Source organism: Sciurus carolinensis, chromosome 1, assembly GCF_902686445.1.
Source record: "Sciurus carolinensis chromosome 1, mSciCar1.2, whole genome shotgun sequence".
Classification (NCBI taxonomy): Eukaryota; Metazoa; Chordata; class Mammalia; order Rodentia; family Sciuridae; genus Sciurus; species Sciurus carolinensis.
Genome location: NC_062213.1, coordinates 65177876 through 65204445, shown reverse-complemented (window position 1 = coordinate 65204445; position 26570 = coordinate 65177876). Strand labels below are relative to the sequence as shown.

The 26570-nt window shown below is 37.9% G+C and overlaps 1 protein-coding gene across 3 annotated transcripts in view; it reads right to left on the bottom strand.

Moving 5' to 3' along the window:
• Positions 1-26570, bottom strand: part of Slco5a1 (solute carrier organic anion transporter family member 5A1) — a 142234-nt gene that overhangs the window by 70015 nt on the left and 45649 nt on the right. For all 3 annotated transcript variants that reach the window (XR_007104849.1, XM_047523677.1, XM_047523690.1), the window contains exons 3-4: positions 7482-7614; positions 2239-2456 (exon numbers count right to left, since the gene is read on the bottom strand). Coding sequence is in view for 2 of the 3 variants with exons in the window: in XM_047523677.1 (XP_047379633.1) it covers positions 2239-2456; positions 7482-7614 (351 nt within the window). In the remaining variant the exon portion in view is untranslated. The remainder of the gene's footprint in view (positions 1-2238; positions 2457-7481; positions 7615-26570) is intronic.

Below are 26570 nucleotides of genomic sequence, written 5' to 3'. Positions count from 1 at the left end.
ATCACTTTTAGCAAAAGATCTGCATAACCTCATTAAAGCAGTATTTCTTTCTAATGAGATAAAATGACTATTGAAGTTCCAGTTAGACCTGATTAAAGAATACAACACAGGGAGAAATAATACAATGGATCATCTCAGCATCCCAACCGAGAAGTTTGGCCACAGAAGTGGGATCTATCATCATAATCCAGGGACAGGGTGAAAAGGAGAATTTATCAGAAATTCTAACAAGAAAATCAGACTAGAAACTGATTTTACAAACCAATACACCATTTCTGTTCAAAGACTCCTCTTATTATCTCCTTTATCAGAAAATACCCTGAACCATTAAAGTCAATGTAGAAAAGACTAGAACAAGAATCACTTGCAGGACAAGAAGCTGGCCCCCAAAAAGCACTGTACAGATTAAATTTCAAAAAAATCACTTCTAAATTCTGTAAGGGTTTTTTATCATTGTTGACCCTGCATGTCTAAATATGGTCCTGCAGAAACAACCTCTGAGGTGAGGATTCAAGGCCAAGCGATTTGTTGAAGAGGTTCAGGAAGTGCCGGGCAGGGAATGTGGCCATGTTGTTTGAGGAGAAAACAGCCTTAGGAGGATGTAAAAACCACCTCAAAATCACCTCACCCAAGATCTGGGGTGTTTACTGTCATTTGACTTAGACTTCTCTGTATACAGTGCATCCTCCTCCTCCAAAAGAGTTCCCATCCCACTTACAATTTTGGTATTTGATATCAACCTTCCCCCTTTTTCTACAACCCATTCAATATTTCACACTGGAGTCATCTACTCCTCAACTACCAAGCATACAATTTTATCTTTACCTATGCCTTTATCTCTCCCCTTGGGTCTACTTTACATTCTCAATAAATTAAGATTCTAAAGATATTTCTAATGTTTCAAATTCTTTAACATCAACTTTGTATCAATTAAGTTGTTTTTTAAAAAATGCCTGTGAGAGTAGCCATAATGGTCCGTGATGATGGTCCTTGTCACATCTGTGAAAAATCATGGACTGGTCTACACAGGAAGAGCTCAGCCCATACTAGCATCCAAAGAATGCTTTATGTTATTAGAGCATAAGAAGTCATTTTGGCAGTTCCAAATAGGGAGGGAGAGGAAGAGGACCAAATTAAAAATTAATCAGCAAGAAGCATTTTCAATGAAATGCCTCTTTACTTGTTTTCAGTAAATACAGTCTTTAAAAATGATCCAATTGAATCATTATTCCTCTTCGCCTGCATGGACAAGTCTGTAATAAATTAGTAACTGTGTTCTATGCCTGAAAGTTTGCTCTTTGGCCTTACTGTATACATAGTAAAAAGGAGATGATACATGCCTAGGTAAATTTTATCAATCTTATGAACATATGCACTTGTTAAATATAATGTTTTCTAATTTATACAAAAAAATTAATTCAGAGAATTCAGAAAAGAGGCCAAATGAATGGAAGGGTAACATCACAGCTTTCTTGAATTAAAGGGACTCACTGCCATTCAACAGATAAGCTAAACACTGAGCAAAGATTGCCTGGTTAATATCAATTTGAATTATTTAGGTTTTAGATTGGCTAATTTAACTTTTATTAACTCATTATTTTTAAAAGAAATAAAAATGAAAAAAAAAAAAGACTGAAACTTTCTGAATGATTTTTCACTGGGTTTGGAGGCCTGGCCATCTTTCTCCAAGGATTGCCATATATGGATATTTGACAGAACCACTTTGGAATGGATTCCTGTCTAGTGGTAGATTTTATCCTTAGGTAAGAATCAGGCCATGTTATCAAACCACCATTTCCCTGAAACAAACCATCTGTTACACAGTACATTCAGTATTTTAAAAATCAGACGTCTCTAATTACAGTATGTGATACATCTAAACATCTGTATCCTTATGAACTAAATCAGTGCTTCTCAAGCTGAAAGGACTTTTTCATTATTAGTATTTCCAGTTTGTCATCTACTGATACTTTTGTAATATGCATTCATGATAAATTATTATAAAATCAATCTTTTAAAAATGCAACACATAAGCCCAACTGTTTAAATTTTATTAGATGCAACAGACACAAAATTACCCTGCCAATTTCTAAAAATGTTTTTCAACTCTTTCTCTCCATTTCAATACTTATCTGGACACAGGCCAAAAATAGACACTATGGGCAGTACTGGGACTACACTTTGAGGAGCACTGATCTGAAATACCATGCATGTATTTATTCAAAAGATATACTTTACCTCTGACATTCTTTCCAAATCCCATTGAAGAAACTTTTTTGTCCACTTGTTCACTATTGTTCGATTTCTCCTTCATAACGTCATCATCACTAACAACATCAACAGAATATTTTTTCTTTTTCTTTTTCTTGTGTCGAGGTGGAAGCTTTTTTGGAAAAGTAAACATTGGGAATATCACAAGAAACATTGCAATGGCACAAAGGAGGAATCCACTCCACCTAAAAAATTGGGAAATGTGAATAGCATTTATGGGTTTTGCTTTGTGAGAATAAATTACCAATGTAGACGTTTGCGGTGATAAAATTCTTCAGAAAATTTTGTTTTTACTTCATCAATTGTAAAGCAGTAAAAAATTGGACAAACTGAGAAGATAAAGGGATTCTCCCTTTCTGTGGTATATTGTAATTACCCAATAATTACAATAGTATCTAATAAATATTATAATCAGCAGCCTGGATAGAATTTTACTTGATCTAAGTATTTTTGAGCAGCTATATGTTAGTTCTGCTAACATTGTTAGTCCTGATACAATGTGAATTTTATAATAAAACACTAAATCATAACTTAACAGAAAAATAGACCTCATTGCATAATTTTGTAGAACATGTAGACACTTTTTTCTTAGAAGAAAAGCATTAATACCTTGTACTAAATGTATCTTTTGCTTGTTTGGTGCTGGGAAGTGAACCCAGGGCCTTGTGCATTCTAAGTACTCATTGTAACACTGAGCTATACCCCCAGCCCAAGACAAGGGTGTTTTAAATTGCCAATGGTGTTCAAATATTTTCTGCAGTACTTAAGAATGTATAAAACCCCACTTAGCTGCTCCACATATTTAACCTAGCACAAGGACTACCAAGACATGTCAACTCCATCCTTCCCTTGAAGATCTTACAACTTAGATATAAGGAAGCCAAAAATATAAGAATCTCCAAGATATGCAAGAATGCATACAATTAATTGCTACATCGTATGGTATGGGTATGAATACTGTAGAAGTACAGAGAGGGGAAATTAATGTGTGCCAGAAAGCCTTCTCAGAAATCTAGAACTTGAGCTATGTAGACCCAGAATTCCTGAAGTTGCTGTGTTGCAGAGAGTTCATGGTGAATACCAGGAGTAGAACCCAAATTCTAGTCCTGTATTAGAACCATGTTTTACAACCCAGGGTTTCTTACCTGCACAGTTCCCCATAGGACAATTTCTCAGTACCCTTCAGTCTTGCCTTAGCAAGCAGAAATCCCTGGTCCTACCTAAGAGGGTTGCACCTCTAACTAGGATTCCTCAACTCTGAACTCTGCTCTTAAAGTTTCCAAGTTCATAAATTCTCAGATGTTGTCCTCTGTTTTAACATGTTCCCATCAGAATGCAAGCAGCATTCTATGCATTAATGATGTGCTCAGTCCCGTAAAGAATATAGATTAATTGCAAAGTGAAACACGTCTTTTTAAAAAGTTTCTATTAAAGTGCTATTATCAGTTGACAAAGGTCATTAGTTGGGAGAATGATAGAAACTGTTGTTAATCCAGTGTACTAGTTTCAAATAGAAAAGTGTACTAAATAAAAATTTTAAGATGATCAGAGAAAGAATTTTGAGAAGATTGCTCAGGACAGACTTCTAGCAATCTTAATCATTCAGAATATTATCACCAACCTAGTGCCTGACACAGATTACTTACTCAGAAAAATTGCTAAATAAATATATTGAAAGAGAGAGGTTTTAAAATAGAAAAAGGTGATTTGTCTTAAGGGAACATAGTTATGACAACATCTGGCCTCTGAACACTTGGCCACTTAGAGGCCATTACCTATCAGCATCTCACCTCCCTCCCACATTTACCTTTCTGGAATCTGTCTCCACAAACTCCACATTGGAATTCCCTGAACCCCTTTGGTCACGGCCTCTCAAGTTCTCTCCACAAGATGGCTGGTAGAGGAGCAGAGGCCACAGTTCATGAGCTTTGGTTTCAGATAGTCATAGGTTTACATTCCATCTTTATCAGTTACTAACTAGGAAATCTTGGGGAAATTGCTTTTCTAAATTGACTTTCTCGGGGCCTTGTGCATGCTAAGCTTAAGGGTAATAAGTGGTTTTGAGAGTCCTCAAATTTAAATAAGACAAATGGACCTTAACAAATGCCTGCTTCCAAAGCAGCAACAGATTCATGGTGGGTAGTTTTGATTGTTTGGTTTTGTTTTTATATGGAGCTGCACTTTGGTCTCACTGCCCACTCACTCCCAGCCATTGACCTTAAATTACACACAAACAGTAAGGTTTCACTCTGAATAGCCGAAAGTGAGAGCATGTAACAGAAGAAGGGGGAGAATTATTGCAAACAAATAAAAATAACATAAAAGTTTAAGGTCATTGTGAAACAGAGCAAACCAGTTCACATCCTTCAATAGTCTCCAGAAACATCAGTATGACACATATATAATGATGGACACTGAGGACATCACTAAAGAGGACGCTGAGAAAAGCTGAGTAGGACAAGATAGTATGTGTCATATACTGGGAAAAGACACATCAACAACAGCTAATATTGAAAGGCCAGAGTATCTAAATCCTTTTCATGAAGCATTACTCAGAACATTCACTAAAAGCAGCCATCAGCATATTGACTAAGAGATCTACCCTAGGATCAGTTTTTTATCCCAACACTCTCTGACTCTGAAGTTAGAGCAAATAATTCAAATCCCTGAGCATCCATTTCCTCACTTGCAAAATGGGCGTAATATTAGTGACTACATATATTTGCTAAGCGTTTGATATATCACTTGATGCAGATTAATGCTCAATATTAGCATTACTTCATTCATTCCTTCACTCTTTCAACATATATTTATTAAAAACCTATCATTGCTGTTAGGCATTGTGTCAAACAACTATGTCGTTATGCAACATGGAAGTCTGTTTCAAACAGGACTACTCAATTAAAAAATTCAAATTCATTTTTAAGTAGATCCTTACTATACAAGTAAATATTGCTAATCTATATCATTTATATAACTAATATTGAGCCATTGAAATAGATACAATTACTTGAACATTGCTTTAAGGATTGAATACCTAGTACATATGGGGTGGCCGGAGCAGGAACCATTTAGAGCCCTCCATCTATAAACGCATTCGTTCCTCACAACCCTATGAAGCAGGTACTGTAACTATCTCCTTTTATGAATTAAAAAAACAATTGAGGCACAAAGAAGAAACTTCCCCAAGGTCACATAGCTTTGCCTCATTCAAAGTTGAAGTTCTCCTGAATCCTGGACATTTTTGGCAGGACAGTTAAGGTCCCCCAAGTAGAAGAGCAGCTACATGCACACTTTCAACCCAGGCGAGTAGAGCTTTAGGGTCTCCAGGTCACTCCAATTTGCTCCCACTGGACTAACTTCTACTACAAAACTTTTTACTGACAGCCTAAAGCACTTGTACAACTGAAGCTCCTGCTGTCCTTCCTTCTGCCTGCCCCTGAGTTGGTTGTCCTCAGCTTTCCCTCCCACTATTCCCTTATCACCACACCCTTCTCAGACTGTCTAAATAGAACACAGACTAAACATTAGATATTCATATGTATATTTTAATAATCTAGTTTTATAACAACAAGAAATCCCTACTCTGATTTATTTTACAAACTGCCAAAAAAACTAAAAAATAAAAACAGCTGAGGCCAAAATTTTCACCATGAGTCAAAAACTTAAAACCCCTGTGTGATTTCCCTACCACTGACAGGGGAACTCCTCTTTCTAAGATTTGAAAATTCTAGCAGGCCAAGTTTATCTGTATTTCAGTTTCAGTGAGGATTACTAATGAAACAAGAAGCAGCATATAAATTATATTTGTTAACTTCTTTGAAAATAGTGGTAAACATTCCTACCAATCTCAGAGTCATGAGGTTATTATTCTATAATAAAGCAGAGAGAGAAAGAGAACACAGTAATCTATGCAACTCTTTAGAATAAGTAATTTCTTGATACGTATAATTTCCTTTTTTCCCCAGGCAAGTATTTTTTTAATTTTTTAATTATATTTGTTCTAATTAGTTGTACATGACAGTAGAATGCATTTAAACATCTTGATAGATCATACATAGAGTGTAATCTCTCATTTTTCTAATAATGCAGTATTCTCTTTGCCATAAAAGGAAAATTTCTCATCAATGTATACCTATTACTAACCCAGGTGAAATGAATTCAGGACACCAATATTTTCAATTAGCACTTTTGCATTCACAAAGAAATAAATGATAATGTTCAAGTCAAGGACTGTGAAGAAATCAAACACAACCTTGGTTATTCATATAAATCACATAACATTCAAAGGTGAAGCTCTCCTCCTGAGTCCAGGACAGTAAGGTCCACCAGGTGAGAAAGCAGCTAAATCTCCAGCATAAATAGGGAAACCAAATGTCACCAAAGAGAAAAGATTTGTTGAGCACGGAAACAAGGTTGGAGTTCTGGGCAGTGGGGAAGGGTTATAAAGCAGAAATACAAATGCAGTAAGTATAGAGTAAGTCACTTTTAAAGGCACAGAAAAAATAATGAAAGATATGATTAAACAGTAAAGTACCCTCACAGCCACAGAAGCCCCTTTCCCTACACTAAAGGAAACAGCCCAATCCTGTAGAATGCAGATTAAGACACTGTCGCCAAAGTATCTGTATTAGTTTCCTGTTGCTGCTATAACAAGTTACCATATGCTTACTGGATCAAACAAGCCAGATGGATTATCTCACAGTTCTGGAGGTCAGAAATCTACAGTGGGGTTGATGGATTTTATTCCTTCTGGAGGTTCTACCTAGAGAAGAACCTATTTACTTAACCTTCTAGCTTCTGAAGTCCACCTGCTTTTTTGGCTCACAAAACCTTCCTCCATCCAAAGCACATTACTTCTATCTCTACTTTAGGCATCCTCTCTCCTTCTCTGACTCTGATCCTCCTGTCTCCCTCTTTCCTTTGATTAACAATGGGCCTACCCAGAACCCAAAGATATTCTCCCCATTTTAAGATCTTTAACTTGATCACATCTGCAAGGTACCTTCTGCCACATAACGTAACATATTCATGGTTCTGGACATTAGGAAATGGCTCTCTTTGGGGAATTATCATTCCATCTACCATCTACTCTCAGGTGATTTAAGCTATATTTTTCATCTCTTCAATGAGGAAATTTTAAATACAAGAGTTTTTATGACTAAATCATTAGTAAGAAGTGAAATACAAAATTTAATAAACAATCTTACCAGTTTCCAATGAAACGAGGATCATTCTGGTCAAGGTGAACAGGATTTCTGGGATCAACATAAAAACCAATAAGAAGTCCACCTAATAAATATCCCACCGCAGGGCCAAGTGCTCCCATGACATACATGATGGCTGAGAAGACAGAAAGGAAAAAGTGAAATACAGCAACATTTTATGTAAGTGCTAAAAGTTCTCTAATCTCAGTAGCATACCGCAGATATATCACAGTTAAATCCAGTTAACAAGTTCCGAAACGTCTACATTGACATTAGGGTTTCAAACTTTGCGCTTCATTTCACTATTACCTGTTGTCCTCTTAGAGAGTCAGAATCACCTGGAATGCCTTCAGGTCGCTTGTACTTTGTTTAATGTAAATGTTCTGGTCTTACTTTGAAACCACTAAATTCAAATTTCTAGAAGTAGAGACCCAGGCTAGTTAATGAGGCAGATGAAGCAGTCACTGAATAACCAAGAGGAATTTTGTTTTTAAAAAGAAGAAAAAAAAAAAGAAGTAGTATCACTTGTCACAGCTGCAGTTTTAGCAAGATGAAGAAATAACTTACAAACCTAGATTGAATTGGAGAAGTGGCTCAATGCCTTCCAATTGCTAATGTCTTTTGAGCCACCATTGTAGAATCAAATAATGCATTTGGTTTATTGTTAACTGAGGAATCCTACTTAAGAATAAGTTCTTCTACATGGCCTGGGTCAGGAGGTCCAAATGGAAAGCAGAAACCACAGATGGACCAGAAAATAATTTTTTAAAACACATGTCCAAGGAGTCAGGTGAGTACATGCCTTACTGACGGTGGATCAGAAATTTGGTATTTTATCAACAACAACAAAAATCATATATATATACATATATATGTATATGTTTATATATACACATATGTATACATATAAGCATATAGTAAACAATAACAAGTTATTAGAATTAGTTTATTTTTATATGCCTATTTTCACTTGTGTAATTTAATAGTCTAAAATGCCAATTTTATAAATTTGAGACGATAGGGAATTCCTTGAGAGTCATAGAAAAATCTAGTCATACCACAAACTCAATTTTTTTTTTCCCTACTCAAACACAGTTATTTAGGGGAAAATCCATGAACAGTTTTAAGGCAATGCTGTGTGCAAGGTATGATAATAAACTCAGGTGGTGTTTCTCATTTCTGTCGCCATCATGCGTTTTTAACTGCTGAACAAATAAGAAAGTTTTGCCATATCCTTTAAATAGCAATATATTTACCAGAAAGCAAATTGGGATAATCAGAATGGTTTCACCCCACTTCATCACCCACATCTAAATCAACATCAAGTAATCTTGTACCTCCTGTTACTTATAACCACAGACAACAAGACCGTAATTTAACACCTGCTCTCACTTTTCACACCATTACAAAAGAGAAAGCGCTGTGTTTATTTTACAGAATCATCTGCTTGTAACCAAAAGACATTAGGTTCTCAGACTCCTCCATCTGTTCTGGAAATGGAGAATGGAGGCACACCCCCAAGTATCTGGTGCTGTCTTGGAAGCAAGCTTTGAATAAATGAAATTAAAATTTTGTTAATCTTTATTAATCTCTTTGGTCACAGCCTAGACTGTAACTCAAGAATAGAAAGTACTTTTTCAGTTACAGGTATTCCCATACGCACAGGAAGATAAAATCCATGTTTACACCTCCAGGCATGCCAGACCATTTACAACTTAAAACTGTAATGAGGCCAAAATGTGACATGAATCATCCTCCCAAAATAATTCCTGTGGTCTGAAAGAGGCTGTCTTACAAACACACACAGGGAAAAGGGTACTTCCCCAATACTGTTTATGCCTAGGGTCGCTCAGCGCAACTCGAAGTGGTAAGCAAGATTGTACAGTGTATGTACCAGCAAGCCCCTACAATGGTCCAGTGAGGAGAAAAGGTATTCAACAGCACTCACCAAAACACCTTAAGCTACTTTCTAAAATATAAAGCTTTTTTAAAGTCAGCAATGTAATCGGAAATTTAATTTTATTACATAACAAGCACTTGAAGACCAACAGAATTGCACGCGCGCGCACACACACACACAACCTCTTAACCCAGCTCCATTTAGTAAGCAAATAATTTTCTGGTAAGAAGGTAAGGCTTTCTGGCTACTGAGTTAACATTTATTGATGGATTAACAAATGGCACTCACTGAAAGATTTAAGAGTACATTGTTGAAGCAAATTCATATCACACACCCTCCCAGTCAAAAACTCCCCCTCATTGCCCACTGATGAAGGAGAAAGGTCTAGACTGCTCTACCTGGAGTTCAAGGGTGTGGCAGACTAGCCTCCTGCTAGCATTCCCATCTTAAAATTAGAAGCCTGTATTCACCACAGCTTCCCTGGGCATTTCTGCCTGTCTGCATCCTAAACTTCAAGATCCAAGCCCACCTGTGGTCCTCCCCTGAATGTCTCTCTCTCTCCTCGGAATGCCTGTAGATGATATATTATTATTCCAGGGGATTACAAACTTCATCATGGATCCCTAATGAAACGAATCCAAAATAATTTTCCTATGCACATATGAACATATCATAGTGAATCCTACCATCATGTATGTCCATAAGAATGGGGTCCTAATTAGAATAAAATGTATTCCATGTTCATATAATTGTATCAGAATGAATTCTACTGTCATGTATAATGAAAAAGAACCAATAAGATAAAATAAGTAAAGGTTTTAAGCATTTATCCCCAAAGGATGTACTTTTCTGTATAAATAAGGTGTGTGTACTATTAGTGTCTCTCACACAGCTCACATCTAATGCATCAGAAAACCCTGTTGGTTCTACCACTAAATCATATCCAGTATCCAATTCCTCTTCACCTCTATTTCTAACGTTCTGGTCCAAGCTGCCATCATTGCTCGTCTGGGAAGTTGCTCTAGGACTTCCAGCTGGTAGCCCTGCTTCTGCCCTTACTTCTGCATGGTGTATTTGTGTATTCTCAACACAGCACTTAATAATCCTCTAGAAACATGAGCCAGATCTTGGTACTTCCTTGCTTCCCATCTAATCACAGTAAAAACCAAAGTCCTTGTATGGTTGCCAGGACCTAATCATACAATAATCTGGATGAACTCCCCATTGTCTCACGGATTTATTTTTGTCATTCTCCTTGTTTCTTGAGCACCAGTCTTACTGACCTTCTTCTTCATACATCTTCAATCTTCCAGGAATGTCCTCAACACATGCATGGGTGTGTGGTGAATGCTTCTCCCCCACATAGCCACATGGTTCATTTCCTTACTTCCTCCAACTAGTTACACAGTCACTTTCTTTGCTGAGTTCTTATTTGACTACCCTATCTATAAACTGAAACTCTTCCCTCAATTATTCCCATCACTCTCCCTGCTTCATTTTTCTTCTTAGCATATATTACCAAATAACACACTACATATTTCCTTTTTCATCCTGTTTATCATCTGTGCTCCCCATCTGGAATAGAAGCTCCTCAAGAGCAGGGATTCTTGCCAGTGTTCACTGCTGTGTCTCCAGTGCCCAGATGGTGTAGGAGGCACACAACCCAGATTTAGTCAGTACTTGGTACTTATTACTCCTATTGAGTTTATGCTATGGTTGAATATATTCTCCAAACATTTATGTGGAAGCTTGGTCCCCAGTGCAGCAGTATTGAGAGGCTGGGTATTGGAAGTGTTTGCAAGGTTGGGTCATGAGGGCTGTGCCCTCAGAAATGGATTAAACATTCCTGGATTAATGGGTTAATGTGGGAGTTATCAAAGTTAGTGTTCTCTCTCTCTCTCTCTCTCTCTCTCTCTCTCTCTCTCTCTCTCTTTCTTTCACTCCTGCTCTGCCTCCCTGTGTGACACTTTTCACTCTTTGTCCTTGGCCATGTTATAATGCCACAAGAAGGTTCTCACCAATTCCTAAAATAAAATTAGAAATGGAACCAACGTATGACCCAGCTATTCCATGCTTGGTGTTTATCCAAAAGAACTAAAATGATCCACACTATAGCAATACAGCCACTTCAATGTTTATAGCAGCACGATTCACAATAACCAAATTATGGAATCAGCCCAGATGTCCATCAAGATGAATGGATCAAGAAAATGTGGTACATATACACAACAGAGTTTTACTCAACCATAAAGAAGAATGAAATAATGGCATTTGCCAATAAATGGATGGAAATGGAGAACATCATGCTAAGTGAAATAAGCCAGACTCAGAAAACTGAAAGTCAAATGTTTTCTCTCATATGTGGAAGCTAGGGCAAAATAAGGCAAAGAAGGTGGTAGGGCAGGAAGGATTGGATATCAAAAATATATAAGGAAGAATTGGTGGAGTAGAAGGTTGAGAATGAGAGGGATGAAGGAAGAATGGGAAAGGGGAGAAAATATAGAATGAATTTAACAAAATCATGCAATATGCATGTAAAATGTACTAAAGGAAATTTAACTTTTATGTATACGTGGAACATACCAATCAAAAATAAATAAAGGAATGAAAGTAAAATCAGTGGAGTAGAGGAAGGAGAATAGGAGGAAGAAGGGGAGGAAAAGGGGAGGGTCAGAATTGACAACAAATTTCTTGCATATATGATTTTGTCAAAAAGAGCCCAACTACTAAGTATAACTATAATAAAAATAATAAGAAGAATAATAGAATGCACTCACCAGATGCCAACCATATACCAGCACCATGCTCTTGGATTTTCTAGCCTCCAGAACCATGAGCTAAAGAAACCTCTATTCTTTATAAATTACCTGGCCTCCAATATTTTGTTACAGCAAAAGAAAATAGACTGGGACAATCAGTGAACATTCTACTGTCATAGATATCAGTGATAAAACTCTTCCTCAGTGTACATCATATTTTGAGATCTCGGCTAATAACAGTAGACATCAATTCATATTTCACATAGTGAACTTGATAATTTCTTTTTTTTTTTTTGACTATGTCTCTTCAGATGATTATACTATCCTTGGTTTTCTCTCATGATGTAGAGCTTGTACTGGAAGTTTGGATTATTCAATGAACTAATAATTTAAATATAAATTGAAGTTTCAACCTTTTCTTCCTGTACCCCAATGGATCTTCTTATGTGACCCCAGCAGTAGACACATTTCCCTTTGAGAGGACACTGAATCATTCCAATGATTTGAAATTAAATATGACCTTCTTTTTATTTCTACTTATCTTTGCAAAAATTTATATCCTGTTTTCAAGTAACTCTTCGTCCTCAGCAACGAAAACCACATCCTACATAATACCATCTAGCGGTTAAAGCACACACTCCAAAACCAAGCGTTCAAATCCCAACTCTTACTAACTGTTTGGCCTTTAGCAAGTTGCTTAATATCTCTAAGCCTTGGTTTTCCTCATCTGTAGAGCTGAGATGACACAAGTACTTACTCACAGGGTTATCACAGGCACTGAATGAGTTAACACTTAAAAAGCATACGAAGTATCTGACACATAGCATAAGAATAAGGACCATATAAGAATAAGCTATTTGTTGTTAGTATTTTATATTACCTAATGCACTGTTTACTATTTGGGCGTAGGAAGTATTCAGTAAATGCTTATGGATTGATTACAAATCACCAACAAAAAAAAAATGACTGTGCCCCCTATTTCCTATTCTATACCTCTTGTTTCTCCTTTGTCTGGATCTGCTTCCTCCCAACCTTGACAAGACTTACAAGTTCCACATCAAAGGAATGCCCCATCGCTTGCCATTAATCACAGACCTAGATATTGTATTTGTCTGCTCAGGCTGCCATAACAAAAACACACTGCCTAGGTGGCCTAAATGACAATTACTTTCTTGCTGTTCTGGAGGCTAAAAGTCCAAGATCAAGGCATAATCAGAGTTGCTTCTCATGAGGCCTCTCTTCCTGGTTTGTCAATGGCCGCCATCTTGTTGTACCCTCACATGATCTCTTCTCTGTGCTCTCAGGGATAGAAAGTGAGCTCTGCTGTCTTTTCTTTTTATAAGGACATTAGGGCCCCATCTTTGTGACATTAGTTCATTTTAATTACCTCCCTAAAGGTCCCATTTCCACATATAGTCACATTGGGTGTTCAGGCAACAACATATGAGTTCTAGAGGGACACAATCAGTTCAAAACAGATACCAAATGAACTGGAGTTCTCTTATTCTTCATTCTTTTCCTTTGCCATCACTTCACTGCTCATCCAAGTTTTTTCTCCTCATCTTGACACTGCCCCTGACCCCATCCCTGGTCTCCCTTAGCCTTGAGCATTTTTTCCCTCCTGACTCTGCTTCCATCTCATTTGCCCAGTCAATATATCAATGGCTTCTAGTAGTATCAATTCAGGCTTGACCCAGTCCCAAGTCTCTGCCTTCTCTGTGCTAGAAGCATGGTCATTCCTGTGTTAGTCAGTTTTTCCTCACTGTGACCAAAATACCTGATAAGAACAACTTACAGGAGAAAATTTCTATTTCAGGCTCACTATTTTAGGGATTCATTTCATGATCAGCCAACTGGATTGCTGTGGCCCAAGATGAGGTAGAACAACATGGCAGAAAGGTGTGATGGAGGAGTGCTACTCCATTTATGGTGGGGTCAGGAAGCAGAGGGGCAAGGGGATGCAGTCACAGAGAAGATGAATGTTTCCAGGTCATGTTGTCAGGGACCCACCTCCTCCAGTCACACTCCATCGCCTATAGTTACCACCCAGTTAGTCCATTCAAACTAGGATGGACTGGTTAATTTACAGCTCTCATAATCCAATCATTTCACCTCTGAATATTTATGCATTTATACTACAGCTTTTGAGGGACACCTCATATCCAAACCATAACAACTCCCTATTCTTTCTTTCCAGAACATCCTTTGTATTGCTTGGTCTGTAGCTAGTTCAATGACCCAAAATGTCATTGTTATACTCTCCATCCTTCAAACCCCAACTTTTTAATAAGGCCTTCCCTGGTCTATGGAGGTCATTGAAATGTTTGTCTTCAGATCTCACATCAAGTAGTATTATGTGCTGCTTTTTTTTTTTTTTTTTTTTTTTTTTGGTACAAGGTACTGAACCCAGGGGCACTTAACCACCGAGCCCACATCCCCAGGCTTTTTTCTTTTTTGTATTGACTCAGGGTCTCACTAAGTTGTTGAAGGCCTTGCTAAGTTGCTAGAGCTGCCCTCAAACTTACAATCTTCCTGTCTCAGCCTCCCAAATCACTGGGATTACAGGCCTATGCCACCACACCAGGCTGCATTTTTGCTGCATATCCCATATTACTTTTTTTCTCTTCTCATCTAGGCTAGACACATCTTGAGGGCAGGCAACGTGAACTGTGCTTTTATCAATCTCCCCCAAAACCTAAAATGCAGAACCACTGACACAGGCAGCACTGAAGTCAGTACAGTGCAGGGAATATGAGCAAAGGCCCTGGAGTCAAACTGCCTCCTTAGATCCCCAATCCCCACATCTGTGCAATGGCAACAGTTATTTAACCTCTTGGAGACCTAATAGAATTATGTGCATGCAATGCTTAGGACATAGTAAACACTGAAGAACTATTAATTGGCATTTTTATATATTCAGTGATTACCTATTTATTCTCTAATAATATTGTATATTAATTTTGAATAGTCTGTATTTTTTATAGAATACATACTGAATACCTCTGGATTTTCTTTTAATAAAGATAAATTAAGAAATTACCCTTCCTGAAAAAAAATTTTTTAAAGAAATTATCCTTCCTGAAAAAAAATTTTTTTAAAGAAATTATCCTTCCTGGAGTCAATATTTTTGAGCCAGGAGTTAGTTATTACACCAGTCAGATGCGAGTGGGGACAGAGAACAGGAAGACCTTCCTTTCCTCACAGAAGGGTCAGTATGATGTCTCTTTCTGAAGTTAAGCATGTGCCTATACCTGTTATTATCCTTTTAAAAGAAACATCAGGATTTTTTCTACACCATACAAACTCTAATATGGATTATATTATAAAACAGATTTCCAAGAACACAAAAAACAGATCTCCTAGAAATCACCCACAATCTCTACCATTCAAATAATAACAGTAATAATAAATAGTACAGGTTGAGCATCCCTAATTCAAAAATCTAAAGTCCAAAGTGCTCAAAATCCAAAATATGTCCAATCCTAAGAATTTCAGATAAAGGATATGTGACTGCAATAAATATCGCATACTACTCCTATATCATAAAAACTTTTCAATTAATTGGAATTATACCACAATAATTATCCTATATTTTTCATGTAAACATCTCAAACTTTCCTTATACTTACAATTAGTATTCTTTTATATAATTTGTTATGGTTACATAGTGTGTTATTATGTGGATCCATCATATTCATTTAATAATTCCATTTGGAAAAATAAATTCCCTTTGGAAGCTGGTTTTTGCTACCACAAATGAACGGTTGAGGTTATTCCTCTGAAGTTGGTATGAACCCATTTAAAAGTTTTCTCTGCTTAAACTGCATAGACCCAGATCCCAACATGAGGATTGAGGCCCCCCAGCTCCAAACCTGTATGAAGCCTCTGCCATATACTTGGTGGAAACAAGAAGTCACTGGTGGTAGAAAGGACTGAGAAGGTCACCTTCCACAGGAAAGCCAGTTCTCCTCTGGCCTTCATCTTGGATGCCATGGCTGGTTCAGCAGAGGAACAGCTCTTGGGGAAGCCAGACCCACCAGCAACTCTGTCTCCTCGCTGCTTCTCACCAGTGTTTCTTGCACCTGTCACTTTTCAAGCTCTTTTATCTTCAGAACTTCCATTTTCATTTTCTTTTTAAATTACTTGTCACCCTATTCTATAATCACGGCTGCTTTTTCACATTAAAGTGCATTAACTACTATTTTTAATCCCATTTACCATCACGTCTTTAACTTTCTCCTGTAGATGTAACCTTTAGTAAAACCTATCCTTTTACAACATAAACTATCTTTTTAAAAACATTTTTCATAGAGGTTTAAATTTTCAAAATTGACTTTTAAGTTTTTATTTTAAATGGTTTGTCTTCTATTTCTCACATCTCAACTAAGCTTGCAAACTTTTTTAGCCCTATTTGTATTAACTTAAATTTTTTATTTCTATAAATTCCCTTAACTTTAAAAGTTCAAACTTTTCTTATACTCCTTCATTTTACCTTCTTTTTTAGCATTAAAAATAATTATTGGAGGTAAGTGTTGTGGTATGACTTGGGAGGCTTGAGGCAAGAGGATGGCACATTTGAGGCCAGCCTCAGTGGTTCTGTGAGACCCTCAGCAACTCAGCAAGGCCCTATGACAAAATTAAAAATTAAAAAGACTACATGCAGCACAGTGGTAAAGTGCCCCTGGGTTCAATCCCCACCACCAAAACTCATAATAAAAATATTTTTTACTTTCGTGTGGTTTCTCTTTCCTTTTATTATCCTTGTTACATTATCACTTTTTTAAAAAGTTTTTGGCCTTTTACCCTTATGTTTTGCTTATTTTGTGATCGATCTTGGTAACAACTGATGAGAAGCTGGTCCCAGCATGACGCCAGATCAGAGTTCATCTCCCCACTGTCTCTGTAGTCACTGCTGAGCTGCCTGCCATGGCTCTGGCTGGCAGACTGAGACACTCAGAGCTAATGTTCCCTGGGACTCAGTCTTGCTTTGTGCATGGTGTATCTGATGAGCTAGAACCTATGCTTACTCTCTCCCACTGTGCAGAAAGGAGAATATGTGAGTTCTGAATCCAAGTCCTCTGATGAATAACAACTGACAGTGAGACCAGCCAGAGAGCTCTTCACTCACTCTGGCCTGGCCCTGGGAAGAGTCCAGTGGACTGACCTTCCCAATGGCTACTCAAGAGGGGAGGCATAACAGCCCCCTGCAGCACTCTGCTCTGCCTCCTCAGCTCTTGTCAAAGTCACCACATCTATTCTTGGCAGAATCAAAAGATGCTCCTCTTTCCTCATCACAAAAGCCCAACTGGGCAGCTTGGAGATTAGCTTAAACGAAGTTATTCTCAGGGTCATTTCCAACCCTAGGGCACAGCTTTCTGAATCCTACCTCTAGGTTGGATAACTCAACCTGCCTAGAAGCCCATCGTTTTGAATCACAAGAGATAATTCCAGGACTCCCAAGAATGGCTGGAGGGATCCAACCAAAACCAGCAAGATCCTAGTATCCTGAAGGGCTATGGGGTTACCTCCTTTCTGACCCCTTACCCTAAAATGCTGAGTGGAGCTCAGAAGTTAGTCTTTGACCTACACACTCAGTGACACAAAGCACTACCACAAGGAGGGAGCATTGCAGTGGTGAATAAGACTGATGCCTAGTCTCCCAGGGAAGGAACACATAAAATTAATTGTGGTTTAAGGCTCAGTGAATATGTCCAACAAACACCAACAACATGCTGTGGACCATAAGGGAGGAATAATTTGTTGCAATTATTTGGAGCTGAAGGACAGAGATGGCTTTGTGGCAAATATGATTTTTGACACAATCCTCCAGGGATGAAGGAAAGGATTCTGGAGGCTGGGCAGCCCATACAGGCAAAGGTTCACAAGTTTGGAAGTAAGCAGGATGTGTCCAGGGAATTGCAAGTGATCTTGCACCTGGAAAGAGACCCAGGAAAGTAATGGCCCCTGCCCCTATCCCAGTCCCATCCTGGGACCCTGATGCACATCCAGCTCTTCTTCTCTGGGGACAGTGAGGACCACTGGCAGCACTGTGTCAGCTTCTCCAGCTATTCAGTGGCATTTAGAAATGTCACTTCCACTGAGCTATGGAGGGCAGGCTCCAAAATCTTGAATGGGAAGTCATCTCCCTGCAGATCCTTGGAGTCTCCTAAGCCCTTGCTTTCCCATCTCCCTCCCTCTCTTCTTCTGTACCAGTCAATGGAATTCCATTGAGAGTCCAAAGTACCATGTTGCTGCCAGAGGCCCCTCTGCCGACCTCCTGCCTGCTGTCCTGAACAATCCCCCTTACCATTCATTCTCTTCATTCATCAGCAGAATTCAGTGAAAGAACACCACCTTCAACTGAGGCGGACATCTTTTCTTTCTGTCTTTGAGTTTCTATACTCCCTTCTTATGGTAAAAGCAATTCCATTTTCTTTTACAACCCACTCACCCCTTCATGTACATAGTCTTGATAGCCTGTTCTCCATGGGGCCCTGACCTGCATGATTCATTGATAGTCTGGTGACCAACCCAGACCAATTCCATGCTCTTCTCCCTGGAAGATCCCCCAGATGCCCATGTGGTTCAATCTCTTCCTTCTTCCAGATCTCTGCTCAAATGTCACTCCTCAAAGCATCCAGGGCTCCCCATGTCTACACACAGCATCTACCTGGGGCCATCACTCCTTGCCACCACATCCTATTGGAGTTTTGTTACAGCACATACCACAATATATGACACACGCTTGCTTGCTTGGTTATTTTCTGTCTCTCCCACTGGAATGTCAGCTCCGCGAGGACTGACACATTGATACATTACCAATGCTGGGCAGGGCTGACCATATGCACTAACTAGTATTCAGTGGATGGAAATAGGATGAAGACATGGACTTTGATGAGTGAAATAACAAAAGAAGTTAAAGCTTCACTTCATCAGCAGAGCCTTTAAGGGTCATACATGGACTCCTGCTCCCTAGATCCCCGGGGCTGCCTTATAAAGCCATATGATTTATGGAGTTGGTTTCCGTGGTTTACAGCCACTGGGCCCTGACTCCTACCTTTTTCAGGCTCTCTATAGGTCACTGCCTCCCCAGTTGGGTTTCCTGGGTCCTCAGAGCCTCCTTGTAACTGGCCCAGATTTGCTGCACCCTCTTTCGAAGGTGGTCTGTAATTGATCAGCCTCCACTTTCAGGTCACTTCCTATCCCTGGCCTCTCACTGCTCACTGTCCATGGTTTCCCCCTGTTCTCTCTGGCCCACGTCCTACTTCCTCAGTCACCCCCACATGGCAGTGAACAATCTGGAGACTGATGTTGACAGTGGTTTGAGTTACCAGTGTACTTTAGGTCCTGACTTAGGGTCTGGGGCTTGTACCCAGGACGGTGCCACAGGATAACATTCTGTCTACATTCCTCCAGGGCTCAAATGATGACTCTAGCTCATCTGAGACACAGTGGTAGGAGGCTACTCTCTTGCATATGTTGGTGACACAGCTACCACAGATAAGGGACAAGAAAAGCAAGCCACACCTCACTGTGGTATCACAGCAGTGATACCAACTCATTCAACTTGCATTTTTGCCTGAAAAATATCCAGACTACTTCACTGCACCAGAACACCATATTTTTTTTTAATTGTGAACAAATGGGATACATGTACTTTCTCTGTTTGTACATAGAGTAAAGGCATACCATTTGTGTAATCATACGTTTACATAGGGTGATGTTGGTTGATTCATTCTGTTATTTTTTTCCCCTTCCCCCCACCCCTCCCATCCCTCTTTTCCCTCTATACAGTCCTTCCTTCCCCCATTCTTGCCCCCCTCCCTAACCCTCACTCTAACCCTAAAACTAACCCCTCCCACGCCCCATTATGTATCATCATCCACTTATCAGCGAGATCATTCTTCCTTTGGTTTTTTGAGATTGGCTTATCTCACTTAGCATGATATTCTCCAATTTCGTCCATTTGCTTGCAAATGCCATAATTTTATCATTCTTTATGGCTGAGTAATATTCCATTGTATATATATGCCACAGTTTCTTTATCCATTCATCAACTGAAGGGCATCTAGGTTGGTTCCACAATCTGGCTATGGTGAATTGAGCAGCAATGAACATTGATGTGGCTGTATCTCTGTAGTATGCTGATTTTAAGTCCTTTGGGTATAGGCCAAGGAGTGGGATAGCTGGGTCAAATGGTAGTTCCATTCCAAGTTTTTTAAGGAATCTCCATACTGCCTTCCAGAGTGGTTGCACTAATTTGCAACCCCACCAGCAATGTATGAGTGTACTTGTTTCCCCACATCCTCGCCAACACCTGTTAGAACACCATATTTTTAAAAAATATTCCTTCACTCATTCCTTCCACTCACAAGCATGGGCAGATAAGAGGTCTTTGATCTTGGTTATTTCAAGCAGTGATTTTTTTTTTTCCTGGAAATGATTCTGGGCCTGACAGCCAAAGTCAGCTACCACACCAGTCAAGGAATAATCTATCACTTTGCTAAAACAACAAAGAGTATCTCAGGTCACAAATGACAGGGGAAAGGGGCTTATGTAGATTCAGATGCTTCTTTCTCACCACCATAGTGAGAAATTGTTGTTGAAATTCATTATCTACCTTTAGAAATATTTTCAAAGTAATTTGAAAATTATGTAGGGTATAATTTGATCCCTAAAAGGGAATATACACATGCATACAGAGGCAAGCAATTGCACTCAATTAGTATCTGGGGCATGGAAGCAGGGAGTGCTTAACGTGCTGAGACTTTAAAGCAGCAAATTAGCCACCTGTGAGTGATCCTCAGGAAAGCTCACAAGGATGGCTGTCGTAAAGGCACCAAAATCATTAGGCGAAATTTTTTTAAATTACATTTTGGAGCAAAAATATAGAAAGTTTTATGAAAAGTTAAGAATAGTTTCCCTGAGCCAAGCATGATGACGCACACCTGTTTTCCCAGAGAATCTATGCTACTTGGGAGGTTGAGGCAGGAGGGTCTCAAGTTCAAGGCCAGCATCAGCAACTGAGGGAGACCCTGTCTCAAAATAAAAAATCAAGAGGGTTGGGGATGTAGCTCAGTGGTAAAGTGCCCCTGGGCTCAAACCCCGGTCCTAAAAAGAAAAAGAAAAGAAAAGAAAAGAAGAAGAAGAAGAAGAAGAAGAAGAAGAAGAAGAGAAGGAGGAGGAGGAGGAGGAGGAGGAGGAGGAGGAGGAAGGGATTTTCTAATGACACAAAGAAAATGAATGAATGATTGACACCAATCCTAACATTATGAACCCATAGAAACTTTAACCTCTCTAGTTATCAAAGAAACAGAAGCTGCAAACACTAAAATATGATGCTAGTCAGAAACTAGTATGATAGTACTTGGCGATGATACAAAATCAGAGGATGAGTTTTTCTTACCCATTGTCAGTGCTGAGTTATTCAATCAAGCTTTTGGACAGTAATCCACATGTATATCATGATGACATTTACCAGCACATTACGCATTTGAGAGAAATAGAGACAACATTCATAACAGAAGGATTTTTAACCAAGTCTTCAGACCTAACAAAGTTATTGATTTTAATATCTATGAAGAGTTTTCATACTTTGAGGAAATACTTTTAATATATAAGTGAAAATGAGGGATACAAAATTCTTCAACAACATAACAAAAAATATTAACTTCAAGAAAAAGTGCTTGGGGCTGGGGAGATAGCTCAGTCGGTAGAGTGCTTGCCTTGCAAGCACAAGGCCCTGGCTTCAATGCCCAGTACCGCAAAAAATAAAAAAATAAATAAAAATACATATATATACATATATATATATATATAAAATACTTAGAGATAAATATGACAAAACATGTGCAACCCCTACACACTGAAATTACAAGATATCACTGAAAAAACTGAATAAGACCAAAATGAATGAAGAATTTTGCTTTATTTGTGCTATGAAAGGTTGAATATTGTTAGGTTGTCTGTTCTTCCAAAATTGATCTATAAATGCAATGCAATTCCAATCAAAATTTCAACAGGTTTTTTTGGTAGGAATTGATAGACTCAATCTAAAATTTATATAGAAATGTAAAGAACATAGAATGTCCAAAACAATTTTGATAAAGAAAAACAAAGTTGGGGAACTAGGAGTACCTGATTTTGAGACTTAGATATTTTTATCAGAACAATGTAGTATTCCCTTAAAGAGAGAAAAATAAATCAATGGGATGGAAAAGAAAATACAAAAACAAGCCAACACATACATATGTGTTGTACATACATATGTACAATTGTCTTTTTGCCTTTTTTTTATTTTTGTATAGGGGATTGAGCTCAGGGGTACTCAACCACTGAAATATCCCCACCCCTGTTTTGTATTTTATTTAGACACAGGGTCTCACTGAGTTGCTTAGCACCTTACTTTTGCTGAGACTGGCTTTGAACTCACGATCCTCCTGCCTCAGCCTCCCCAGCAGCTGGAATTGCAGGCATGCACCACTGCACCCAGCCTCACAATTATCTTTTGACCAACAAGCAAAACTAATTCCCTGGAAAAAATCTTTTCAACAAATGATGCCAGAACCATTAGATAGCACAGGTAAAAATAACTCAAAATGGATCATAGGTCTAAATGTAAAGGCCAAGACACAAAAATCCTAGAAGAAACAATTAGGGAAAATATTTTTTGAACAGTCACTTAACCAAAGGAGATAATACAAATGTCAAATAAGCACATTACAGATTTTCAGTATCTCTAGTCAAGAAATTATAAATTAAAACCATAATGAGATATCACTAAACTCCTATTCAAATGGTTAAAATAAAAAAGACAGACCATACGAAATGCTCTCAAGGTTGTGAAGCAACTAGAACTCTCATACACACACTACTGGTGGGAATGTAAACGGGTACAGCCATTTTGAAGAGTGGTTTGATAGAGTCTTAATAAGTTGAACATACACCTATCATACAATTCAACTATTCTACTCCTAGGTATTGTCACAAAAGAAATGACAGCACACATCCACACAGACTGAAATACACATGTTTATAGCAGTTTTATTTGTAGTTGCTATAACTGGATCCAACCAAGATGGCTGTCCAGGGGTGGTGGGCAAAGAAGTATATTCATATAATGGAATCCTACTTACATTATAAAGGAACAAACTATTGATACATGCTAAAATATGAATAAATCTCAAGATAATTATGCTGAACTAAAGAATGCCTACATAATAGAATACATACATATAAATTTCATAATTCAATTTATGAAATTCTAGAAGATGCAAACTAACCTATAGTAATAAAAAAGGAACCATGGTCACCTGTGGACTCAGGGAGGGATTACAGAGGCAGGGAAAGCTCTCGATGATGCTGAATGTGGTCAAAATCTTGATTATGGTGATGGTTTCAGGAGTATGTATATGTGTCTGTTTGAGAGAAAGAAACTCCTTCAGGGGCTGGGGAGATAGCTCAGTGGGTAGAGTGCTTGCCTTGCAAGCACAAGGCCCTGGGTTCGATCCCCAGTACCAAAAAAAAAAAAAAAAAAAAAAAGAAACTCCTTCAAATTGTATATGTAATTATATACAGTTTATTTTATGTCTCTTTTAACTCAGAAAAAGTAAGACCAATGTTCTAAAAGTGAATTCTGGTGGGTGGTCACACAATTCTATAAATTTACTAAAAATCACTAAATTATACACTTACAGTGGATTAATTTTATGGTATGTAAAAGTATACCCCAAAAAAGTCATTTAAAAAAACAAACTAAATGGAAACATACCCATATGTTAAAAGTTGTTAGCTTAGGGTAGTAAAATTGCAGTGGGATTTTTTTTAGTGTGTTCTTCATAACTTTCCATATTTTCAGGTCTAATTGAGTATAAATTAAAATAAGCAAAAAAAAATTAAACATGTCTTCTGCAGTTAGTACCTTTTATCTCTTTGAGCTACTAATACCCCAGCCTTCATATGTATCATCTTTGTGTAAACTCAGGATAAGTATATTTTTTTTAACTTGAAGGAAATGTTTGCAGGTTAATGACCTTATTTAATTTGTTCTTCTATCTAAAGCACCTCCCCCAGGGCACCTGTCAGTCAGTGAGCATTAGCAAATCTCTAAGCAATCAACATAAGGGTTTATAAAACAATCCTCCAATTTTACTTAAGATTGATCTGCCTAATACTTCATGATGACTTCCTGCAGGTCAAGATATTATAATAAGCCAAGGGGTAGCAAACTACCACTTAGGTCCAGTAAATAAAGTTTTATTGGAACATATCTGCACAAATTCATTTATGTACTATGTATGTGGCTGCTTTCCTACCACAACAGCAGAACTGGGCAGTTGTAACAGAAATGGTGTAGCCCATAAAGTCTAATTTATTGTCACTTGATAAAAAAAAGTTTGCTGAACTTTATAATACAAATGGCAGTCATTTATTGAGCATTTACTCCATTCCAAGTGTCAGTTACATGTTTGCACACATTTCTTTTAATTTGAGATCTAAGATAGTAAGAAATATCTGACCTATGGATATAAATCACAGAGGTCTGGGTAACATTTTCATTTATATGCACATCTGAGAAAGTCATTTCATTAAAAAAAAAAACTTTTAACAGTTTATCTGTTTAATAGATAAAATCGTTCAGCTATCTATGGAAAGTTATACCTAAAAAGTTTACTTTTGTACAAAAGTAAATTAATTTGCAAAGTCAATTTTTCCAAGGTCAGCAATTTCTCAAAGACCAACTTATGAGGGTATAAACCCCAAGCAATATTTTAGTTGAACTATAATTCATGCTGAATTAAAATGATATCATTACTATTATTTAATGACTACCTTCCCAAAACTACACTAGGTACTTTACATCATTTATGCTATTCAACACTAACAACTTTATGGGGGAAAAATACTTTCCCAATGTACAGGTGAATCCCAGGGAAGTCAAGGAGATCAGCAATCTGTAAGTGATACAGCCAATATTTGAACTTGGTTTTATCTGAAACCAAAGGCTGTTCTCTTTCCATTTACATGCATGTGTCCCCAAACTACAAAAAAGGTGCCAAAAGTTTAATGATAAGGGGTACATAGATCTCTACTACTGAAGAAATTTATCTTGAGTTGAAAAATCTCGAAATATTCTTGGAACTGCTAGTAGCAGAGTCTTAAAAGCATTTTTAACAAAAAGGAAGCTCATTATTTAGATTTCCATCTTCAATTTCATTACTAATTGGCTGCCATAAGGATGGCAGGAAAATGTACATTATCTGAAAAATACATTCCAAACATGTTGCATGACATTTTCTTCAGTGATTATGGTGAAGACTCAGAAGAGCATACCAGCTGTTTAAATTTTTATCTCCTGGGAAATGTAAGTCACTGCCAGAAAGCACCTTCCTGGTAAACAGGCATAGTGTGGCATAACTATGCTCTTCAGGCACTTGAAGAAGCATGATTACCATAAGTAAGCTCCAAGTACAGAAGAACCCCTGAGCTCAAGTAGAATAATGTCATATGAGAAAGTTCCTGATTGTTGGCACCACTATGGCCATCCATTGGATTTTGTTTTGTTTTGAGTTTATTTGGTTTTTTTCCAGTACTGGGGATTGAGTCCAGGGGTGCTCTACCACTGAGCTACATTACCAGCCCATTTTCTTTTTTATTTTGAGACAAGGTCTCACTAAGTTGCTGAAGCCGTTCTCAAACTTGCAATCCTCCTGCCTTGACCTCCCAAAACACTAGGATCACAGGCATGCACCACCATGCCCAATTCAACCACTGGATTTTACAGACATTCAAGTGATATAAACTTTCAAGACAACTTTAATGAAAATATCAGCCTTTGTATTAGCTTTTCATTAATATTAGCTTTCATTAATCCAGTTAATCATATCAACTTTCATTAATCCAATAAGACTACTTGCACTAGGGTTCATTGTAAAGCCTATTCTTATATTTAGAGACATATTAGTAGTCAAAGTCTAGGTTGCTGAGAGGAGAACTATTACAAAAATATAATAACAGGTATTTATTATATCTGAGATACTGTACTAAAGCACTTATATGTATTTTCTCATTTAATCTTTACAAAAAGCTTATGTGGAAAGTGCTATTATTATCTCAACTTAAAGCACTCTCCTTCTTAATCACTTCATCAATGAAAGGATAAATTCTTCTTAGTAATCTAGATAATCCCTGACTGTTATTTAACTATAAGAAAGATTATTTTCACTGCAGTTGTTTTAGTCAGTTTTTGACTACTATGGCTAAATGACCCCACCAGCACAACTGTAGAAGAGAAAAAGTTTATTTGAGGGCTCACAGTTTCAGAGGTCTTAGTCCATAAAAGGTTGGCTCCACTCCTCAGGGCATGAGGTGAGGCTGAACATCTTGGTGGAAGAGGGTGGTGGAGGGAAGCAGCTCACACCACGGTGATCAGGA